Source organism: Calliphora vicina, chromosome 5, assembly GCF_958450345.1.
Source record: "Calliphora vicina chromosome 5, idCalVici1.1, whole genome shotgun sequence".
Taxonomy (NCBI): domain Eukaryota; kingdom Metazoa; phylum Arthropoda; class Insecta; order Diptera; family Calliphoridae; genus Calliphora; species Calliphora vicina.
The window spans coordinates 61,812,404-61,837,222 of record NC_088784.1 but is presented as its reverse complement, the minus strand read 5'-3'; the positions used below and the strand labels follow the sequence as shown (position 1 = coordinate 61,837,222).

Sequence of the window (24,819 nt, the reverse complement as noted above, 5' to 3'; positions counted from 1 at the left end):
CTTTAAATATTCGTTCAAAATTTAAATTAAACCTTTGAGAGGTTCATTGAAGAAAGAGTGCTTAAATCTTAGTTAAGTTGGGGTTAGTTAAACTTTCGATTTTAAGAGATAGTATTCAGATTTCATTATAGATTTGGATAAGGTATATTTTATGTAGAGTTTTTAACTGTGTTTAATTTAGAATCCTTATGGGGGTTTATTTAAACTCGGCTTAGTTAAACTTTAATAGTTTATAAGCCAAAAAATTTGTTTAAATATTTAAAATAAAGTGAAAGTGCTTAAACTTTAGTTAAGTTGTGGTTGATTAAACTTTCAGGTTTGGCTAAGTGTTCAGTTTCACATTATATATGTATTTGACCAAGGTATACTGTTTGTAGAGTTTTTAACTGAGTTTAATTTAGAGTCCATATGGGGGATATGTAAGCTATTTTAGCTAAACTTACAATAGTTTACAATCGAAAAAAGGTTCAAATATTAACTCAGAAACATATTTATATATTAACCCCCATATGCATAAACAATTTTTAAATTTATAAAAGGTTTATAAAACAAAATTTCCATACAAAATTTTTTTATAAACCTTTGATAAACTGTTTACGCTTTTGGGGGTAAAAGTTTAAACAAATATTTAAAAGTAAAAAATCGAAAAAAACACCTTTTGTTCTGCGGCTCCTCAAATTGTCTTACATTTGCAGCATAACATGTTTAATATGTAGTTATTAGCAGCATTCCTTATGACAGTTTTAAACAGGTATAAATATTTAAGTATAACTTCTTTTTCATTACTTTAAATGATTCACATTTTACTTAAGTTATAAAAGGATATACCAACATAAATTCTTGCCGAGATGGGAAGAAACTGTTTCATATATTAAAAAAAAATGATTCATTTTACATATTTATCAAACACGTTCTATCTTTTTGTTTCTGACTCTTTTGTCCAATGATTCATTCAAGGAAGAAATCTTATTTATTTTTTTTTGTATTCTTTTTAAATGATTCATTTATCATAGAAATTCTTTATTATGTCATTTGATCAAATTTAAATGTGTTGAATAAATCACCTTTATATGCACAATGGGTCAGGATTTTTCAATTAATATTTTATTTTAAAATAAAACTTGACATCATGGAAAAACACAATGTTTTATTTCTATATTGTTTCAAATTTAATGTATGTAGTATGTATTTTATTGGTGGTTAAAACAACGACTATTTTTTATTAATAAGAAGAGATCATGCACATGCCTGCAGTTATTGTATGTTATAAATAAAAAACACTTTCACCAGGGGTTAATAAGATAAAAAAAGTTTGATTTTTTTTTAATTTTATTGGAACTTATTAATATTTATTGTGGTTTCAGTTCTAGAAAATGCATTACACAAGACGAACATAAATAATTATAAAGTTTTCCGTAATGCAAACGTATTTTAAAATTTAATTTTAATCAAGTTCATTATCATAATTACTCTGTAATAATTCAAAGAAAATAGCTTTGTAAATTAATTTAGATAATTGGAAAATAGGAAGGCATTTCGTTTGCAATATGTTTCAGCAAAATTATTTTTACATCCTTTTGGTTTAAAGGATATTTGAATGATTTTATACCAGTTACGGCCATGCATGCATAGATCGATATTAGAGTTTATTTTAAACAGCTTTGAAAGCTCTTTTTTTAAAGTACAAAGTACAAGCATTGTAGCCTGATTGCTTGTTGAACTATTGTCGGTGTGAAAGCACAAAAGCTGTTTTGTAAAAGCTCGCTTATTGTGCAGATGAGCTGGACATAACTGTTTTATACCATTAACAAAATGTCTATCACCTTTAAAGGGTTAATAGAACAATTATTGAAAGCTAGTTTTAAAACATAAACATTTAAATACTCGTACAAACACTTGCTCGTATTTGAATATTTTTTTTGTTGTTAAATCATTGGTTGACCATAAAATTAAACTATTGTAATTTGGCTTTTTTGTTGTTGTAAATTTCATTGTTTTTATTATTGTTATTGTTGATATGTGCGTGAAATATTAATTAGTTTTTTTTATTTGGTTGCTATTCATACAATTTCAAAAACAATGAAAAACAAACAAGTAAATATATTACAACATTTTTCTAAATGGCCAAAAACAAAGGTTGTTTTTATCATCATCATTTAACACACAAAAAAAAGTTCTAAATTTAATTAGAGTTGAACAAATAATCGTATAAAATAATTGATTTGAAAGGAATCGCTATTAGTTTGATGGAAAATAATTAAATGTCATAACAATTAAACAAATAAAAGAAAAACTTCAAACGAAATGATTTACATACAAAGAATTAAAGCCGCACAAGCTTCCACATAAAAAGCTTTGGAACACAGAACTAGTTATAAGACTAGTTATTTGGGGGCAGACAAAGGTTCTTTATCTACTACTTTATATGAAAGGGAACTGCCAGTTCAATACAGTGTTGGCCTGGTAGGGGTTAAATTCATACTCTGTGATTTTTGGAACTTTTGGAAGCTTCTAAATAATGTTAGGCAGTAAAAACATTCGCAAATTTAAAACATTTGTCAATATTAATTTATTTATATAAATATAAACGGAATTTCCATTCCTTTTACAAAAACAAACCAATTATTACTTGTCATTTTATTAACAACTCTCTAGATACTTGAGAAACTTTGGCAAATAATATTTAATATTAAGATAAGATAACCTGCCTTACAGATTTATATTTACTTGAGATGACAAATTTATTTCCCATACAATCTCCCCATGACGCAAAGCTGCATTGAATCAAACAAACAAATAAAATCTTTGTTAAATTGTCAACAGTAATTTGTTAATTAAACAAAACAATAATAAACATTAATATGACAAAATAACACTTTACTAAATAATCAAATCATATCTATAACAAATACAACTCTTACTAAACAAATAAATAACAGCTTAATAATAATACTAATAAAAAACTAAATTAAATCAAAGTTCTAAGTCATTTATTTAAACATCGTAACTGCTCTCGAACAAAACTTGATTTACATTTTTGTTTGCACAAAAAAAAAATGTTATGATTCATACATAAAAGACAATTGTTTGAAGAATATGAATTAAAATAAATAAAAATAAATTCATGTTTTATATTCTTTCGAATGACTAAATTACACAAGTTTGAGTTGCAATTCAAAATGAAATTTATCATTTATTTACTGCCACTTCCGATTATTGTTAAAAATATAAACAAAAACAAACAAACAAATAATAAATACTTAAATTTATAAAAAAAAAACTAAATAATTACTAAAGTAATATTATTGCATGTTAAATGTAATTTTGTTGAATAATTCTCTATAATAAAGATAATTCGGTAATAAACAAATATGAAAACTAGAAAACTTTGAAAACTTTAGATCATAAATAAAGATGGAAATAAATTACTGGTTTTTCATAGAAAACATCTCTAAATTAACTGAAATTTTAGTTAAACAACAGTATGAAAGCTTTTAAACAACACAAAAGCTAATAAGTTTTGTTTTAAAAAGCTTTTCTTTTGGCCATAAAGCTGTTTAAGTTTTTCGGTAAATATTTTTAATAAAAAAGCTTTGTCTTTAGAGTAAAAAATATCAAAAGCTTTTTTATTTTTTAAAGTTTTATATGATTTTGAATAAAAACTTTTGAATTTGGTGCTATTTCTTCAAATAACTGAAATTTTTATTTTTCTAGATACATATTTTTTATTTTTAGATAAAAAGCTTGAGAACATTGATTAATTAATATTAGATGTTAGATTATTAATGAAACGAAATATTAAAAAAAACTGTTTTTATTATGCTACTTAAGAAATTAATTTCAAAAGCTTTTTATTTCAATAAAGCTTTACATGATTTCGTTAGTACAAAATTTGAATAAAAGCTTTGTAATTCTAATAAAACTACCACATATATACTTTTATGTATTGAATTAAAGCAGTTAACTGCTTATTATTAGAGAAAAATAATCAGGTTTGTGTTTCGAGCCTTTAATTTAAAAATATAAATATTTTGAGGTTGAAATTCATAAAGCATTTGGAAACTTTTTGCTCCCTAAGAAATTTTAACACTTCAAGGCTTTATGACAGTGCACGACAGTCCAAGCACGCATACATCGATATTTGAGTTTGTGTTAAAGAGCTTTGAAAGCTCTAATACTGATCATTGAGTTTTGCAAAATAAACGGCAATTTTATATTGCTGGTTGTACTCTTGTCGGTGTGAAAGCACAAAAGCTCTTTTGTAAAAGCTCGCACCTTGGGAATATGAGCTGGACGTAAAAATGTCTTATTCATAATCATTTTTAAAATTTATTAAAGGCTTATAAAACAGATTTTGTACTGAAATTTAGTTTTATAACGATTTTATAAATATAAAATTGATTATGAATATGAGGGTAAATATTTAAAAGCTTTGAAAATAGTTTTTAAAGAAATTATCACTTTTAAATGTTAAAGTTGTTCTTAAATTTTAGTTTAGTTTTAAAGATTGCTTAAATTTTAGTCTTAATTAAAAGCTTATTAAATTTTAGCTAAGACATTCTCCAGTACTAAAGTTACTGCTGCTTCACACACGTCAAGTTTACTTGAACAAGTCTGCAGTTTATAGAAGAGAGAGAAAGAAAATGAGGAAAATCATTCAAATCTCCTCTCCTCTCTCATCGATAAACTCAAGACTAGAGCAAGTAAACATAAAGTGTGTGAGCACTTAAAGCTTTAAATGATTTTGAAAGAAATTAGCACTTTTAAAATTTATTAAAGTAGTTCTTAAGCTTTTAATTATTAGTTTTAAACATTGATTAAATAGTTACTTGTTTTTGCCATTATTTTGTTATAAGCAGGGCTTTAAAGCTTTTTGAATTTATGGTAAGTAAACAGCAGAGGCTTTAAAGCTTCCACATTATATACATTTTAAGCAAAAGCTTAAAGTACAGCAATTTATGACATATTTATATTTTAAAGTCCCCATAAATATTTGCAAATAAAATATGTAGTAGAATTACTATAAATAGAAATTATTGGCAAACAAAACAAAACTTTTCAGACGCCAACTAATACACGTTTAGCATAGTATGTGTGGTATAATTCAACTTTAGCTTAAAGTTATTACTTTTGTTTTTTATTTTTTTTTGAAAACTCAAAATTTCCAAGCACAATTAACTGCAAAATTATTGACCATAATTTTACTCAAAGGCCATAAATTTAATGAATTGCATATTCAAGCGAAGTAGGAGTGTTCATTTAAAGTAATAAACAAAATTGATAAGAATTGGAAATTATTATTAAGCAACACGTGATAAAACCAAAAAACAGCAGGTAAAACTCTTTTTACATATAAAACTTGTAAGAAAAAAAAAACATCATCACACCTTTTATAAAGAAGCACAAGACGACGAATATTACAAATTACAGAGAAACGTTAAAGCCTTAAGGTAAAAAGCTACTAGAGGCTTCACTATACTTTGTAATTCTTTTTTTTATAATTTTAATTTGATGTGATCCCTACAATATTTTTTCCCATTTTATTCAGATAGTTAAGTATGCATAATGGTTGTACATTAAACAACAATAAAACTTTATTAAAATTAAAAAAAAAATACATAAGAACGTGACAACCTTGCATCAATTAATAATGGAAAAATAGAGAGAGAGAAGAAAAAAAAAGTATTAGAAATAATAATGAAATTATTATGATAATGATCAGTTTAGAATATGCACAACAATTGAACATTATAGACACGATTTTGGAAAATCTATAGATACATTTAACAAAAAAAAAAAACAAATCAATGAAATGCAAATGCAGACGGACTGACATTAAATATGGTTACATGTGATTGAAATATGTATGTAAATAGTACTTATATGTAAATATGTGTGGAAAAGTACTTTGTATTTAGCTTAAAGTTGTATGAATATTAAAGCTTTTTTTTCATAAATATGTTTGTAATACAATTGGTTTTTTTGCTTAACAATATCTATGACAGTCATGTATGTTTGTTTGGCTGTGTAAATATTTCATTGTCATTAACATTTTAAATTTATTTTAATAACTGAACAATTAAACCCAACAACTATTGGCAGCCATTCAGCCATTTAAACTGCCATCATTATTTGACTCAAAATCCACTATATACATAAAATTTACCAGTTACATTTCGTTCTAACAAAAATAAATAAATAAATGTTAAGGCTAAGGTTAAAATCACTAATAAATACTAATTTATATCTAGATACATGCACTTAAACATACATACACATGCAGATTCTATATTTGTATCTCGTGTGTTGATTACTGCTATACTCGTGTCAAAATTAAAACTCATGATACATGCAATTTTTATGTAAATTAACTACAATTAAACTTTTTTCTTTTTGAACCCTAAACACTCTCGCTGCTCTCTCAACTACATGTATTGCACATCCCAATTAAAGCTTTGTATTTAACCTCCCCACCCCCCCTAGAATCATTAATTTTTAAATAGAGTGCAAAATATCATGGAGAATGTGGACATTAAACTAGCTGCCAGACATAATATACAAGTAGTATATCACTAGCCATTTCTGCATAAATCATTATCAATTTTCAGCAGTAAATTAAGACAGATTGTTTAACATTTTAAGTGAGAAATTTATACAATAAATTTCAAAGAATTGTCAATTATCTACAAATGATTTTTAAAGTTAAGGGAATTTTAGGAATTTAATTGCAATGGAAAATAATTATTTATTGTAAATTTATGTTGAATTTTCTTATTTTTTAAATCAAATGTTTTTTATTAAATCATTTTGAAACTTCTTGTTTAATAATTTCTCCCATTCCAGAGTAGCAATAATGGCTTTAAGACAAATGTTTGTTAGATTTAGTAAAACTGTTAAAGCTCTTTTATAAATCAATTTGAAAATTTCGCAACTTCTTGCTAAGACTTACAAAATATCCAAGCTTTAGAAATTTTAACAATTTCACCCAGTTCAGAAAAACAATAATGACTTTAAACATTTGTAAGATCTTGGAAAACTCTTAAAGCTTTTTAAGCATACAAAGCTTTTGTTAGTTAAAGCAAAACTTTAAAGTATATTAAGACTTCTAAAATAATCAATATAAATGACAAATTCTAAAAGCATTATTTAACAATTTAAAAAAGCTAAATGTTACACGTTTGAAAGAGTTACCGTAAAAGTTTTAAGACAATGAAAGCATTATTTAAATAGTTTCTAGTTATTTCCATTATTTTGTTATAAGCAGGGCTTTAAAGCTTTTGGAATTTATAGTAAGTTTACAGCATATGCTTTAAAGCTTTCACATATTCATAGGTGAAATCACGAATTTAAGAACGTAAAAGCTGTAAGTACATCAAGTTAATGGCATATTTATATGTTAAAGTCCCCATAAATATTTGTAAATAATATAGTAGAATTACTATAAATAGAAATTATTGGCAAACAAAACATTTTGTTATAATTCAACTCTTAAAGAATAGATAGGTCAGCATAATAATAAAATAGAAATTGTAAAAGCTTTTTTAAACTTTCCAGAAATCTTTTAATTTTTATATAAAAAAAATTAAAGCTGCTGTATACAAAATAACAAGTGGTTCAAAATTAAAGAATTTTTGTTATGTCTCAAAGCTTTTATTAAAAGCACAAAATACTAACATTTTATTGCAATTTTCTGATTTTATGTATAGTGATGCTTAAAATTTGATATGAGAAAATACATACAACTTGTTTATTGTTTATTCAATGTTTTATATCTATAATACATGCAGAACATCTCCACTATTTAAAAAATAAATATTTTGCTATAAAATATACCAAAGCTTTTGCTATAAATACAATATACTTCTTATTTTTATTGTATAGCTTTATGATATATTTATTAGAGTTCGTTTGTGACCAGGTCACTTCATTTGATTTTCGGGTATCATCATTTTTCTGAAGGTTTTTGCGTAAATAAAAATAATGGCGTACTTTTTTTTCGAAAATATTCACTCCTTGTGGTGGTTCAACGCACCTAAAGACGCGCATTTTGAGCACATTTTTCTGTAGAGCAAAAACGGTTGAATATATTGCAAATATGATTTCACCAGTCAATTCTGCATCAAAAATTAATACAATTGATGTTTTTTGAATCCTTAAAAATAGTTCCAAAAACCCACAACAGAGGGCGCAAATCGTATAAAAAAATAAAAAAACTGAATTTTAGTTTTTTTAAACATGCACGATGAAAAGGCATTTTATGCTTAGGAAAACTGCACCAATATTTCCTTTCTATCACTAACCATTAAAAAGTTATGAGGCTTTAAAGTTATTTATTTAACAAGAAAATAATAATTTTAAAAAAAAGTTTAGAAATTATTTTATTAGTTTGCCTTAACAAAACATTTTTAAAACCACATAACTTTTTAACGGCTTGTGATAGAAATGAAATATTGGTAACGTTTTGATAAGCTTAAAATAGCTTTTCATCGAGCATATTCAAAAAATCTAAAATTTTTTTTTTATATTTTTTATGAGATTTGCGCCCCCTGTTGTGGGCTTTTGGAACTATTTTAAAGGATTCAAAAAACACCAATTGTATTAATTTTTGATGTAGAATCGACTGGTGAATTCATATTTGCAATATATTCAACCGTTTTTGCTCTACAGAAAAATGTGCTCAAAATGCGCGTCTTTAGGTGCGTTGAACCAACACAAGGAGTGAAAATTTTCCAAAAAAAAGGACGCCATTATTTTTATTTACGCAAAAACCTTCAGAAAAATGATGATACCCGCAAATCAAATTTTTGAAATTAACTCTAATATTTATACTTTAAGCATAATTCATACATCTAAAGAAATTTAAATTAAAAATCATTAAAAATTATCGAAAAAGAATCAAGTTTGTCTTTAGATCAATCAAAAGTATCCGGTTTATTTAAAGGAAATAAACCAACGTTTTTAAAAAGCAAAAATGTAATAATATTTTGAGGTTGAAATTCAAAAAGCTTTTTGCAACTTTTTGCTTATAAGAGCTTTTCCTTTTAACACTTTAAGGCTTTATGACAGATACGTCCAAGTATGCATACATCGATATTTGAGTTTGTGTTAAACAGCTTTGAAAGCTGTAATATTGATGGTAGTTTGTTTGCAAAATAAACTGCAAGCATTGTTTTCTGATTGCATGTTTTACTCTTGTCGGTGTGAAAGCACAAAAGCTCTTTTGTAAAAGCTCGAATATTGTGCTTAAGAGCTGGACGTAACTGATTTAAAATTACGAATTATGGAGCTTTTGTAAATATATCGAAAATTTCGCGTAAACCAGAAGCTCTTTTTAAGTTTTTAGGTTTTATGTTTATATTCATGTTTAATTAATAGAATTTGTTTATTTTTTGAAAGCTTTTATAGATAAATCTAGATTTATTTAAGAATTGAGTAAAAAACTTTTAATATTATTTTTACAACTATAAACCTATTTTTACAAAATTTAAAGCTTTATCGTTATTTTGATAATGCTCATGCTTAAGAGCTTTTAGTGTGTGCATTTGAAGGCTTTAAGATTAGGACTCATAGAGCTTTTGAAACATTTTGTAGTTATTTTTGATTTGCTTGAAAAATATTGCCTATAAATCTAAATATTTTTAAAAAACATTTGTAACTTTTAATAAAAATGTTAATAGAATTTTATAATTTTTCAAAAGCTTCTATAAATTTTTATATTTTTATTTATAACACGAATATTGTTATTATTAATATCTTAACTAATAATATTTGTAGGAGTTTAAATGTAAAGCTGTTTCCGCAAAACCCTCTTAAATGTCTTCCTAAAAAGCTTTATTAAGTAGTTATTAATAGTTTTAATTCAAAAAATTAAAAGCTTTTTTATATACATAGTTTAATAAAAGGAAATTGGTCCAATTTTATGGACAATATTTAAAAGCTGATATATTGGAAGAAGAAGTTTAAATTTAAAGCTTTTTCTCAGAACTATTTTAAATGATCTTAATCTAATTTTTTTATTTCACAAAATTTGCTAAATTGAATACATAAAAAACTTAAAACTTGTGTGTCACTTACCTCAGCTTGCGTTGTTGTTGATACTGGTCCAGATTGGACTGTGGCTATAATTGTTAACAGTACGGCTAAACCTAAGAACACATAACTTTGGCGGGTAGACATTTCACGGCTGTTTGAGCTTTTACAGGTGGCGGTGGTGTTTAATGATGATTGTGATGTTGTGACGCTTGCGGCAGCTGGAGATGATGAAACTGGCAATGATTGAATAATATTTCGTCGCTTTGTTGTTGGAGGTGGTAATTGTTTTCTATTAACCATATTCAATTTACAAAACACTTTATTATGTTACTTTTATTTTCTTGATGATTTCTATGATGTGTTAAGAGACAATTTATTGGCTCTGTTTTTTTTTTTAAGATTAAAATTCTCTTGTTATGAAGGCACTGTTTTTGTTGCAGAACAATTAAAAGACTTGTTTACACTGAGAGAAATGTAATCTAAAAAGAGAAATATAAAAGAAAATAATATTTATTATTTAATTGATAATTACTGTAAGTAAGTGTAATGACTGCTTTTAAAACTTTCAAGCAACTGTGTAATTTTCTTAAAAACGTTGCTGCTTTTATAATTATCTCTTGGTGTTTTTTTATATTTATAACATGTTTGGAATATTTTTAAATCTAGAATGTATTTGAGTTTGGTATTTTTTAAATTTAAATGCCAACAGGTTGAATTTAAAGCATGAAGAATGTTGGCAGAAAAAAAACAACCTCAAAGTAAAGGAAACAAAACCTAAATAACTTGGCAAAAGGGTTAAATGTTAAATCTAGGCAACAATAATGTACTGTAAATACCAACAAAACACCCTGCCCCCAACTATGATATATTTTTAAATAAATATGTAGAGACCAGCAAAAGGTTTTATTAACAAATAAAGAAAAGTTATTTTTTGAGTAACTAAAGCTTTAATTATTGAAACTGTATTTCAAAATATTAAAAATATTTAAAAAAAAAACAATATAGTTTCAAAATATTCTGAAAACTAAAAATTTCAGATTATTTTATAAGATTTGTAGTGAACAAAACATATTTTTCATTTTTTGGCCAATACTCTGGCATAAAGCAAGTGCTGTAGTAATTAGCTATAGTTTAGTACTATTTTCAGTCCTTTTAATGCTGTCATTAAAAACATTTGCTGGGTTCTTACCACAACAACTTCATTCCACAACTTCCCTCCACTTATAGATTTTCTATGTCAGATATGTATGGTATTCCAACTAGAAATGCCATGGCAAATATTTTATATATATTTTTTGCAAATGAAAACTGTCTGTTGAAAGGAAATTTAATGGTGCTCCACAACAACTGTGTACTACACTTGCATGTATTATTTAGCATTTAATTTAAATATTTATTATGACTCGGTTTTATTTTCATATTCAGTTTGTCTAAATTTAGATTTCAATTTGAGTTTTTATTTTGCTAAATTTGTTGTTGGACTTTCTTTGTCTATTTGAAGTTGTTTATTTTAATAATATAACAAGAATAATTTACAAGTGTAAATAAAGATTTAAGGGTTTAAATAGAATAGTAAAATTTGGAGATCTTTTAGAGCTGACTGCAGCTTTTGTTTTGGAAGAAATTTATTTATTTATTTAAAGATTTAGAAATTAGTAGACTTGACTTTTGCTGTCATCTGCCTGATAGTAAAAAAAACATTAAATAATTGTTTGAGAAATATTCTTAAACACAAGCAATGCTAAAAACAAAAGTGTTAGAAAGTTAAAAAAACAAGTAAGAGAGCATATTCGGCTGTGCCGAATCTTATATACCCTTCACCAAATTATACTTCAAAATACAAATTTTAAATATTTTTAGGTAAACAAAATTTTTTGGTTTTTTTTTAATTTTTTGTAAAAAAATTTTTCGAATTATTTTAAATTTTTTTTTAATGTTTGTTTTTTAAATTTTTTTTGGTGAAGAAAAAAATTCGGGTTAAAAAATATTTTATATACTTCGTTGCAAAGGTCTTTGAAATATCTCTCATTAGATATCCCATATTGTCTATATTAATGACTTAAGGTAGGGTCAGACTACGCAAATTATTTGACACAAGATGTTTCATGTGTTTGATCAAAACTACATCAAATAATTCATGGGTTGATTATGTGGTCACACTGTATACATTTATTTGCCATTTTTGTTTAATCAAACTACACCGAAGTACTATCAAACACTCAGAGGGAAAAATATTTGTCTTGTGGTCACATTTATTTTAATATTTTTTCTAAATAATTATAAAATAAAGCTGCAAAAAAACTTTAATTTCTTCCATCAATAAAGAAGACATTTCTAGAAATTAAAATATTACTAGATTTTGCTTTACAATTAAGAGAATTGTGAAATTTCAGTACTTTTATTTAAACGTCAAATATTTTATGTTTCTAGTTTGAACATAAAATATTTTTGCACTGCAAACAAGAAAACAGCTGAATTAAACAAATTTATTTGCCGATAAGAGAACATTCTTGTAATGTGACCAATGTGTGACCACTAAACAGCAAATATTTTCATCCATTTTGTGTAATTTTTAATTTGATCTTGAATATTTATGTGCAAAATCAAACAGCGTCAAATAACAGCTGATGCTGCTGCAGCATGTGTTATCGCAAAAGTAGTGTTGCTATATGTTAAATTCAAAATCGCTAAATAATGAAAACAAATCGCGAAAAGAACTCAAGTTTGAACAATTTGATAATATAATTATTAAATGTTTATTTATTAAAATATATTATTAAATTATATTAAAAAACATTAGGTATAATTGTACTTAATAAACAATTTTGGAATTTTATTGTATTTGTTTTGGCTTTGTTTGGATTTTAAACTAAAAATGAAATTCATAATTGAAATGATTTTTTTTTATTAAATATTATTTATCGAATACGAGTTTTTCCAAACTTTATTCATTCAGAATAAGAACATGTTTACAAATATTATAAAATTTTACGGAATGTTTATCTTTTTTACATAAATTTTTAAATAATTGCAATTCAATTGTATTATCTAAAGATTTAGAATAACAATTTTTTTATGATAACAAAATCAGAAAAGTAAAAAATATTATTAGACATATTCTTCTTCTGCAGTAAAAAAAATTAAACAGATCATACTGTTTAAGAATTAATTTTTAATTGCAATCAAATCATACTATTGATGTAAGTATGTCTAAACTATTTTTTGATTTTAAATTCAATCTGTAGAAATACAATAAATATTCAATACATTTGGGCAATTTTAAATTTTGTGAATAGAAAAATTCCATGTACTATGTATAAAAAATAATCAAACATCAGACTATGTGAAATGTATAAAAATATAAATCGCATAAAAATGAAAAAAATCGCAACATAGACTTCATGTCTTCAGTTAGTTTTTCTCCCAGTATTTCATTCTAGGCTGACTGACTTTTATGTGAAGAAGAAGACTTCATTTGTTGATGTAATTTTTTTAATGAAAATAATTTAAATAACAAATGTTCAAGAAATATTGAATATGTATATATGTTAAAAAAAAATAATGAAATTGTGTATATAATTTAGTGCCTAAAATACTTAAATATTCTCCTTTTATTTTTCCGCCATGCTGAGCAAATAATTTTTGTATTCGCTTTATTTGATCAAACAATTATTTCATGAAAATATTTGATATAGTGTGACCACACGTCAAATATATGTAATGATTCTTTTACGCAGCAGTTTGGTCAAACAAAATGTGAAAAATTAAATTCAATATATGATAACAAAATTCAACAAAACTTTATTCAAATAATTGCTTTACAATTCGAAATAAGTACTTTAACCCTAAAAAGTTTTACAAGATCAAATTATATATTTTTTAGGTATTTATACATTAAGAAAATATTTTGTTTAACGAAAAATAATTTTGTTTTACTAAAACCATCTGTTTTGTTGTTTGCTCTAAATTTTATTTGTGGTCAGATTCAAGCAATGCAATATTTGACGAAAAACTTCAAATATTAGCTGTGTCTGACCGTGCCTTTAGTAATCCAGATATAGGTCAAAAATCGAGGTTTTCCTGGTTTTTTCCTTATATCTCAGCCATTTGTGGAACGATTTTCTCGATTTTAAATAGGAAACTTCTCGAAAGCATGTCTGACAGAATTATTGAAGATTTGGATCCCGAAGATATCTGGGGTCTTCAGAAAACTAATTTCAACAGACAGACAGACGGACATGGCTTAATCGACTCCGCTATCTATAAGGATCCGGAATATATATACATTATAGGGTCGGAAAATTATATTGTGGAAATTACAAACGGAATGACAGGCACTTAAGTGACATGGGATGTATAAAGTAACCAATTGACTTCTCTCTGCACTAGAAAGAGTCATCCAAATGGTCAGATATTAGTGGCAATTACTGTCTATAAGAGACACATTGACTACTTGCTTAAATGCTGGGATGTGTTGAAAGAATCTTCCTAATTGGTCCATACAATGATCTTACATTTGCACTGTTTCTGCCTATTTCTTTTTCGATACTAAGTTAGTTTTAAATTAGTTTAGTTTTAAATACATTGATCCATTTGATTTTGCCACAATAGGATAAGCTGGTGTGCCCTTTTCACCAGTCATGTGACTAGTGTGTTCAACAATTCACATAAATTTTTCTCAAAGATATAGTAAAAAAATCCTTTTTATAAAAGTAATTAGAAAGTACATTTATAAATTTGCGAAATTTTAAATGTACAGATCTAAAATTACTAATAATGAATAATAAAGATTGACATTCTAAAAGTACGAAACTAAATAAATGTGTCTTAAATAATAAAAAAGCTATAAAATAATATTTTTATTAAATTATATAGATTACATTTCTTTGTAATGGCACAACAAATATTTATGTTTCAAGCTGTTTACCTTACATTTTTTTTAGAATACAATACAATATTATTACTTATTTCCGAATGACTCACTTAAAAACCATATTAACCAATTCATACCGTAATACTCATATTTATTAAATGTTCTTGTTTTCATTATTATTTTCCAGTTCATATGAGTTGTTAACAAATAAATATTTACAAAACCAAAAAAAAAATGTCTTTGTTTTTTTAAAAAAATGTTTTGTACATAAATATTTGCGTCTACAGTTTCGGCTCAACTCAATAAATAATGTAATGAACTTGACATTATTAAACTAAACACTGAAAGTTAAGAATTTTTCATTACTTATCGCCAAAAAAAACAACAGTGACAAAATTATTGATTTTAGTAAGAAAAAGGTACCTGTACTGCTGTACATTTAGAGTTTGAATTTCAAGTGTCATAAATTTCAGTTTATCAATAAAAAAAATGCCAGATAATGAGATAACAATGTTTAGTAACAAATGGATGTAATTACCTCCAAATTAAAAACGAAAAAACCCCTAAAAATATGTATAATGAACTATTTATTATCTATAAGGTCAAGTTCCTGGCGATGACAAAATATGCTGAAATTTTTATTTATATTTTCATGGTTTATATATTTGTTTATTTAAAATAAACAAGCGAATGTGTTTTAGTTATTTCTAGAGAGTTTTTCGTACAAAAAATTCTTAAAAATTCTGTTATGTGTAATTTATCAAAAAAGAACTTCCAAAGTAACGAAAAAGAAGTAGAAATCGTTTTGTTTCAATATGTTTACTTAAGTTAACTGCAGGGTATTTTACAAAATATGCAGAATTCCTAAACATATAAACTGAAATATTTTGTCAATAGCGCCAAATTTGAATACAAAATACAATAGGTTTTAACGAATGTACGAGGGAGTACTTTTTATCAACTTGTTATCTTATCAGGAACAATGAACGCAATAAAAAAGGAATACTTTAAACAAAAACGTAAATGCTTGGCTTTGTTATCATTATTATTATTACTATTGATAAACAAATTTATATTCTAAATTTTGTTTAAGAATTTTTCATAACATTCACTTACTTAGTCTGTTCTACTGTTCTAATTTTTTCGCCAAATTTTGATTTTAATTTTACTAAATGCGAAACCAGTTTTGGTGTATAATTTTTGTTAAATTTATTTTATTATTAACAAAGCTGTGATGAATTTTAATAAAAATATTTTCGATTGGAAAAAAAATTTAAACTTTTTACACGTTTTTTATGCAAAATAAAAAAACAACTTTAAAAAATGTATGTTAAATACAAAACAAAAGTTTCTACTCTCTAGTTTGGCTTTTAAATAAATATTCAGTAGAGATCGATAGCCATAAAAAATAAAACAAATTATCATTTTATTTGGCGTAGATTAAATAGTACTCTATGGTTGGCATAAAAATTGGTGGCAATGGTTGAGTCCAATGATTCATAATGATATTTTGATTATGAATAACAATCAAAGATCGGCTTTAAAACATTAAAAAAATAAAATGGTACTTTTGGTACCTTTCTTAAAAGTACAAACTTGAGAAGGTGGGTTTTAAATCGTCTGAAACATAAATAACTGTTTATGAATAAGACCCATACAATTGTCACCCTAAAAGTACTTTGGTATCTGAAAATTGTATTTCCAAAAGTATGAAAAAAATCTCAAACAACAAATGTATTTGCTATAAAAATTAAAAAATAAAACTTAAAAAGTACCTATCTGAAAGTACGAAATTAAGCAAAAAAGTTTCAGTTCTTTGAAAAAATTAAAAGTAATTTTTAATAAAAGTACTTAAAAAGTTATTTCTTAAAGTACGAAACAGTTGAGTAATTTAAATTGTCTAAAATATCAAAAAGTACTTTTTAATTTCCAGAACTACGAAAAAAATCCCCAATAAACAATAATGTGCTTTCTTAAAGTACGAATTGAATAGTTGTATTTTAAATTGTAATAAACATAAAAAGTACTTTTTAATGAAAGTACATATCCAAAAGTACGAAAACAATCCCAAACAGAAAATGTATTTAAATAAAGAAGTTCATATTCTTTGAAAAAATAAAAAGTTCTTTTTACTAAAAGTACTTTAAAATACCTTTATAAAAATACGAATTTAAGATTAAAAGTTTCTATGCTTTGAATAAATAAAAAGTACTTTTTAATAAAATTATGTACTTAAAAGGTACTTTCTTAAAGTACGAAATAGTTGATTTTTTTAAATAGTCTAAAACATAAAAAAGTACTTTTTAATGAAAGTACATTTTCAGAAGTATGAAAAAAATCCCAAACAACAAAAATGTATTTACTATAAAAAATTAAAGGATAGAACTTAAAAAGTACCTTTCTAAAAGTACGAAATTAAGAAGTAATGTCAAAATAAAATGTACTTTTTAATAAAAATACTTAAAAATTGATTTCTAAAAGTATGAAGTCATTGAGTAGTTGTACTATAAATAGTCTAAAACATAAATAAATAAATACTTTTTAATGAAATTACATTTCCAAAAGTACGAAAAAATCTAAAAAAAATGTATTTAAGAACTTTTCCATAAAAGTACTTAAGAAGTGCCTATCTAGAAGTTCGAAATTAAGAAGAAAAGTTTATATTCTTTAAAATAATAAAAAGTACTTTTTAATAAAAGTACTTAAAAAGTACTTTCTTAAAGTACGAATTGAGTATTTGCATTTTAAATAGCCTAAAACATCAAAAAGTACATTTTAATGAAGTTACATTTCAAAAAGTACAAAAAAAAATCCTAAACCACAAAAATGTATTTACTATAAAAATTAAACGATAGAACTAAAAAGTAACTTTCTAAATGTACGAAATTAAGAAGAAATGTTTGTATACTTTGACAAAATAAAAAGTACCTTTTAATAAAAGTACTTAAAAAGTGTTTTTTTAAAGTATGCAATAAAATAGATTTATCTAAACCATAAATGGTACTTTTTTAAAAAAACTGGTACTAAAAAAGTACCATTTTAAATGTATGAATGTGAATCAGAAAAATGGTATTTGATCTATAGCTAAAATTAACCTTTCTAATAGTACTAAAATAAGAACTCTTCATATTCATTCAACAAATAAAAAATACTTTTTAATACAACTTATTAATTAACCATTTACCCCCATATTAATAATCAATTCTTAAATTTATGAAAGGTTTATAAATGCCCTAAGTTTCCAAGTATGAACCAAATCAAGCAGAAGAATTTTTTTTTTGATTAATCTAAAATATAAATGTGTGAATGCATCATAAAATGGTACTTTTTATTTATTAATATTTAACGAATGGTCTATTGCTAAAATTAACCAAAATATTTCAAAAAGTACGAAAACTTTGTTACTATAACAATTAGGAATAGAACTTAAAAAGTACGAAAATGGTAAGAGGAATTTCAATTCGTTGAAATATAAAGAGTGTTATTTAAAAAGAATGTTTAAAAATTTCCTTTTTATGGAAAAGTACAAATTGAGTTATTCTATTTAAATTTGTCTAAAACAAAAAGTACTTTTTAATGAAAATACATTTTAAAAAATACGAAAAAGTTTACTATAGAAATTAAAAGATAGTATGAAATTCGAAGAAGGGTTATAATTCCTGGAAAATATAAAAAGTACTTTTTAATAAAAGTACTTAAAATGTTTCTTTCTTGAATTACGAAATTAAATGCATGAGTTTTGATTTATCTAAAACATAAATACTAAATTTAAAATACCATTTCAAATGTATGAACTTGAGTAAATCTGTTTAAATTTGTCTAAATCACATAATGATACTTTTTTTTAAAAAAAAGTATTCAAAAATGTAATTATTATTTAGTAATTATTTATTAGACATAAATAATATGTGCATAAGCACATATGTTAAAGTAAAAGTACTCATGAAATATTTCAGGTTATTTAGTACTAAACAAAAGTACTTTTATATTGCTGCAATATAAAAACATGAAGTCAGCTGGTATTTTAAGTTCCCAATAGTCCTTATATAACCTTGTAAAGGTTCCATTTCCACAAATTAAATTCTTAACTAAATTAGGGTAGCTTCCATTCGTCTTTTACCTAATTTAAATATCCAGCATTCCACTTTGTTTTTATATATTTTTTTTTTTGCTACTACAATTAATTTGTTTTTGTTATTTTTTTTTATTTGTGTGTTTTATTGTTTTTGCAATCAAATTATTTATGTTTTTTTATACAAAAATAAAATAACACAAAATTTAAATATTTTGTTTACACTCATCATATTTTTTTTTACACGAAAAAAAAGACAATTTTTTTTGTTGTTATATTTGAGAAAAAAGTAAATGACTCATTTAAAGTTTCGTTTAACAAAAGATATGCTAATGTGTTTCATACTTGGAAACTAAATGGTTAATTAAATTTTTGTTTTGTTTTATTTTTTTTTTCAAGAGAAAAAGAAAACAAATTACATATTAAGTTAATTGTTTAAATAATGGAAAACTTTTTTTTTAACTGATTAAGATTAAATTGAAATCAATAATTAAATACAATTGTTCTTATCGGGAAATATTTAAAACTTAACTAAAGTTCAATTAAACCCTTGGTTCTAGAGAAAACTTAAATTTAAAGCAGAAAATTATTTATCGAAAACTAATAATTTAAAAAATTATTATGAAATATGCTAAATGTGTCTCATTTACTTTAAATATGATGCTACATTCGATATTTCAAATCAGTGGTCAGCAGACATAGGTACCAAGGGCCGAACGCCCAAGGAATGTAAGCTAATCTCGTTAGAATTATCAAATGCCAAACTGTGAGAATTTGTGCATCACAAACACAATCACAAAATTTGTTTTGTGCAACATTACAATCCATTTACTAATGTCCTGTTTGTGTCGACCACTGTTCTTAACACTTGGGGAAAGGTTTTTCGTACGGTGAGTCAGCCTAAGCAACAGGCGGAATGTGCCCACTAGCTCCCACATAATAAATTATCAGGTTTGGTGATGCTTTATAATGGAATTTACTTTTTAAATTTGATTAGTGTGTTATTGGATAGAATGCAACAAGGGACCACTAAATACCTTTAAGTTTCTTTATTTAATTTACTGTCTGACATTTTGCAATCAAATTTAAATAAAATTTTATGATATGTAGGATGTTTAGGTGAACTTTTGTAGCCATAGTTACAATTAGCTGAATTATTGATTAAACAATAACATCATCGTCTTTTTGTTTGTGGAAAAGATATTCGAGTTTGTTTAAAAGGTTAATTTGTTATATTTAGAACTCCACCAAAAATACTTTAATGTTAATGAATGACCCACATCTTTGACATGAGAAATGATAGGACAATTTCTTTTAAATATATTTTAAATTGCTAGAGCGATTATAACAGCCCTTAGCCAGCCTGTTTATGTACGAGATGGACTTTTTTAGGATTTTCACTGGCAAATTTGGGCAAAAAAAGAACATCATTTGTAAAGTTCCCCTCAAAAACTTGGTAATGGCTTGCAATTACTGAACCACTTACTTTTCAATGACTACTTCATACAGTCTGCATTACCTATAAGTAGTTTGGTAATGACTGATATTTAATTTTTGATTGATTATAGTTTTGTTAATTCAAATCGATTTAAAATATTTCTTCTCCATTTAATTTTCTTTTTTCTACATATGGGCAATTCCATGTCATCGTACGTGACACTTGTACGTCTTTAGAGTGGAATAGATTTTGCAAAAATAAGAGTATCTAAAAAATAATTTGTTCTGTAAGTTCCATTCAGAGGGTACTATATTTTAAAAAAATAATAAGTTCTTTCGAAACATTGTTGTCTAAAATATCGAGCGAATACGGGTATATCGTACGTGACATAAAACGGAAGTAATTTTGAGGTACATGTAGAAATATGCGAAAATTTACGAATCGTGATAGGCGTTACGTTTTCTTTTAATTTTTTACACTAAACGAAATATTTTTCCTTTACAATCCGTTATATTTAAATGAAAACAATCTTTGGATGATTTTATAATAAATAAAATTTAATATCGTACGTGACATACCGTACGTGACAGATTTTTCTCTTATAGTAAAACAATATATATTCTGTAAATATATGTATACAAAAACTAAAAAAATAAATAGAAAATATATATTCGGTTTCAATAAACAAATTGATAATAGCAAAAACGCAATCAGAGTCAAATTCATTTCATACGGGAGCTTAGTTTTCGCCGCAATTTTAGCTTAAAACATTAAAAAATTAAATATAGTCAGTTTAAAATATAATTTTTGCCCTTAAAATGTTGTAATAAGCTCTAAATACTTTCACATAGTAACATTTTAGTGTTTTCTCCTATTCAAATCATCTTTAAAGAAAGTTTGAATGGTTTTTGTTTTTTCACTCGTTGTAGTCATTCTCGTGGAACTGCCCATATTTATGTAAAATTGGCCTAAAGGAAAAGAAATAAATAAATACAGAATTCGGAACCAGTTCTGGTCTTAATAATTTATATGAAAGGGAATGGTGAAGGAGGGTGAAATTTATTGTTTTCAGAAATTTCCAATTATATTTCAGAATTTTCCTTTTATATTTCAGAAGTTTTAGAAATTTCCAATTGAATTTCAGAAATTTCTAATTATATTTAAGAAAATTCCAATTGGATTTCAGAATTTTCCAAATATATTTAAGAATTTTCTAATTGTATTTCAGAAATTTCAATTTGTATTTCAGAAAATTCTAATAGCAATACCAATGGAAATTTCTGAAATACAAATAGAAAATTTTTAAATACAAATGGAAATTATTGAAATACAATTATAAACTTTTTAGGTATAAATTAAAAAGTCTGAAATACAATTGGAAAACTCTGAAATATAATTAGAAACTTATTAAATACATTTATAAAATCCTGAAAATTATTGGAAATTTGGATTCAAATGAATTGATTAATTGTTTTGGAAAATTTTATTCAAATTCATTGAGAAACTATAAAGTTTCCATTTCTCTGAAGCCACAACATTTGTAGCTTCTTAAAAATTCTGAAATCGTATGACATTTCCTTAAATTGTCACTATTCAAACATTTCTCTAGAAATAGTTTGTAATTTTTTTTAGGTATTTCCCTTATTTTAAGTTCATTTCAAAATGACTCATTTAATTTTAATTTCTTTCATTTGAATTTAAATGTTGTCTTTAAACTAATTTTGAGTTTTGTTAAGAAATGAGTTTGTTTGTTGGCTTTTTTATTATTATTATTTTATTTTTGGCACTCCCTAAGACTAAATTAATTTCATTATTTAATGAACGTATGTACGTACATATGTTATTTTTACTATTATTTTAAATTTTATTTTTGTTAGTTTATTAAAACTGTAAAGGTACTGACTGATGATGTCACAGTTAAAACGTACGTATGTATGTATTTTAGTTTTTTTTTTTATTTAACGAATATAAATATTATTTTTTATCTTAAATAAACGACTGATAATGAAATGTTTGGTTTAGCAACGTGCAATTTTTATCAATATTGTGACAAATGTTAATGAAATTATCAAAATGTTTAGAATGTTTGCAATACTATAAATAAATCTAGAATTTATTGAATTTGTACATATTTGAAATGTTAAATTAGCTAAATGAAATCATTTATTTTGGGGGGTTTTAAAATTTTTGTATTTTTTTTAAAAAAAAAATCAATATGGCATAAAAATATCTCTGACCCTAGATAATTGTCAGCTAGAGTTAACTGCTTATAATTTTGTTTAATCATTTTAAATAAATTGTAGCTACATGCCCACATACAGTTTTCTTGGGGTTTAATTGAAAACATTTTCAGTTTTAATAGCAACACCAATAAAGAGAGTTGATTTTTATGTATTTTTTTTGTTAGTTTTGTTTCTACAATTTCCACAATTCCAATATAAATTTATTTATTTATTAAGCGAGTTTTTTCTCTATCATTAGCACTTTGCAGACGTATAAGGACAGTTTTTGTAACTTTAACTATGAGATTCATTAAAACATCTCTCAGATACCGGTCTGGCTGTGTAAGAAAAATACTGGACATTTACAATAAAATGTGTGTAAAAAACAGGCTTGTGGGTTTAACAACATTCTTTTGTTCAGTTTTTGTTTTGTTCTACTGTATAATCAATTTATATTTTTAAAAAAAAGTCAATGTGGATTCATCCAAAAAGGGAACAATATTTGTTTGCATTTTCCCACTTACAACAAAAAAAAAAGAAAACCAACTGCAACAATAAATTTATTTTTTTATTTATATGTGGATACATATTACAAAAGCAACAGAAACAAACATTTAATAGATCAACGAACTGAATGCAATAAATAATTAAATGGATACTTTTTGTTTTTGTTTTAAATATCATCACCATCATCATCATTATTGTTATGAAAAAACAGATACAAAAGTATATTTTTATGTGTTTTAAAATTAACGTTGTTGTAATAAAATATTTGTATTGCTGTAGTTTTTGTTGTCACTTTTTTGTATCCAGTAGTTTTTGTTTCCCCCTTTTTTTTTCTTGTTTTTTGAGAATAACGGGAATTAAACGAAAAAAAAGGCTCGCTCTTTGTGCGTGAAACAACAAAATATCATGACCACCAACACACTTATACACTCTCACTCTTAAAACTGTAAAAATACTTATTAATGAGTTGTCCCGTCCCATTGGTTGTGTTAAAAAGTCAGGGGTTCTTCAACTTTTTTTTGGTAACATTTAACTGTTGCTACATTTGTCTATATTTGAGCTACAGCGGATTAGATTTTCAAGATCTATAATACCAGGTTCATACTGAGAGTTTGAGAGCTAAAAAATGTTAAACTTATAATAGAACTATTAAAAATTCCCTAGGGGAATGAGAACTGATACAGAACCAGTATCAGTTCCAACACTTTATATTAAAGGCACGAATTTAAATTTTCTGTGACAGGTCAAGTGACTGACCTAAAAACAAAGTTGCATAAAAATGAGCAGTGACACAGAACCGGCTTTAATTCTAACACTTTATATCAGTGGTTGGCTTTCACAGCCACCAGTGGCCAAACATAATTGTTTATTTATCTGTAAACAACACCAATATCGAAGAAATTCATAAATTGGTCAGATTAAAATAGATAAAGAAAATGCATAATATGTTAAGTATAATCAATATGTGATAATTTTTAGACTCTCTGTGACGAAACTAAACCAAAAAGGGCTTTATGAAAACAATTAAGAGAGCTATAATTGTTTTTATTTTTTTTAAGTTGTTTTTAATTTGTTTTTTTTTTTCAAATTCTTTTTTTTTTTTTTTAAAAAAGTTATTTCCAAATTTTTTTTTTAAATTTTTATGAAAAAAAATCGAGTTAAAAAATATTTTTCTCGATTTTGACCCATTGTATGTCCAACTTACTATAGCCTTATATACATCGTTGCAATGGACTTTGAAATATCTATCATTAGATATCTATATTGTCTATATTAATGACTCAGTAATCCAGATATAGATCAAAAATCGGGCAAAAATGAGGTTGTCCTGGATATCTCAGCCATTTGTGGGCCGATTTTGTCGATTTTAAATAGCAACTAAGCCGGAAGAATTCCCGATATATTGTTGTATGTATCATATATGAAAGAATTTCAAATTCGTTTTTAATTTTAAAAACAAATATTTATTTAAAATTTTTTATTACTAAAAAAAATTTTTTTGGTGAAAAAAAATTCGGGGTAAAAAATATTTTTCCCGATTTTGATCCATTGTAGGTTAACTTACTTTGGACTTGCAAAGACCATTGAAATATCTATTATTGGGTATTCATATTGTCTATATTAATGACATAGTAATCCAAATATAGATTAAAAATAGGTAAAAATCGAGGTATCT

General features: G+C 25.1%; 1 protein-coding gene across 4 annotated transcripts in view; it reads right to left on the bottom strand.

The window, feature by feature from the left end:
• Window positions 1–10,483, bottom strand: part of Mmp1 (Matrix metalloproteinase 1) — a 47,551-nt gene extending 37,068 nt beyond the window's left edge. Inside the window, exon 1 of one of the 4 annotated variants that reach the window (XM_065514472.1) lies at window positions 10,075–10,483. In XM_065514472.1, coding sequence (XP_065370544.1) covers window positions 10,075–10,332 — 258 coding nt within the window. In that variant the 5' untranslated portion in view covers window positions 10,333–10,483. The remainder of the gene's footprint in view (window positions 1–10,074) is intronic. The other 3 variants (XM_065514473.1, XM_065514471.1, XM_065514470.1) reach the window with 3 other exon arrangements.
• Between the last annotated feature and the right edge of the window lie 14,336 nt (window positions 10,484–24,819).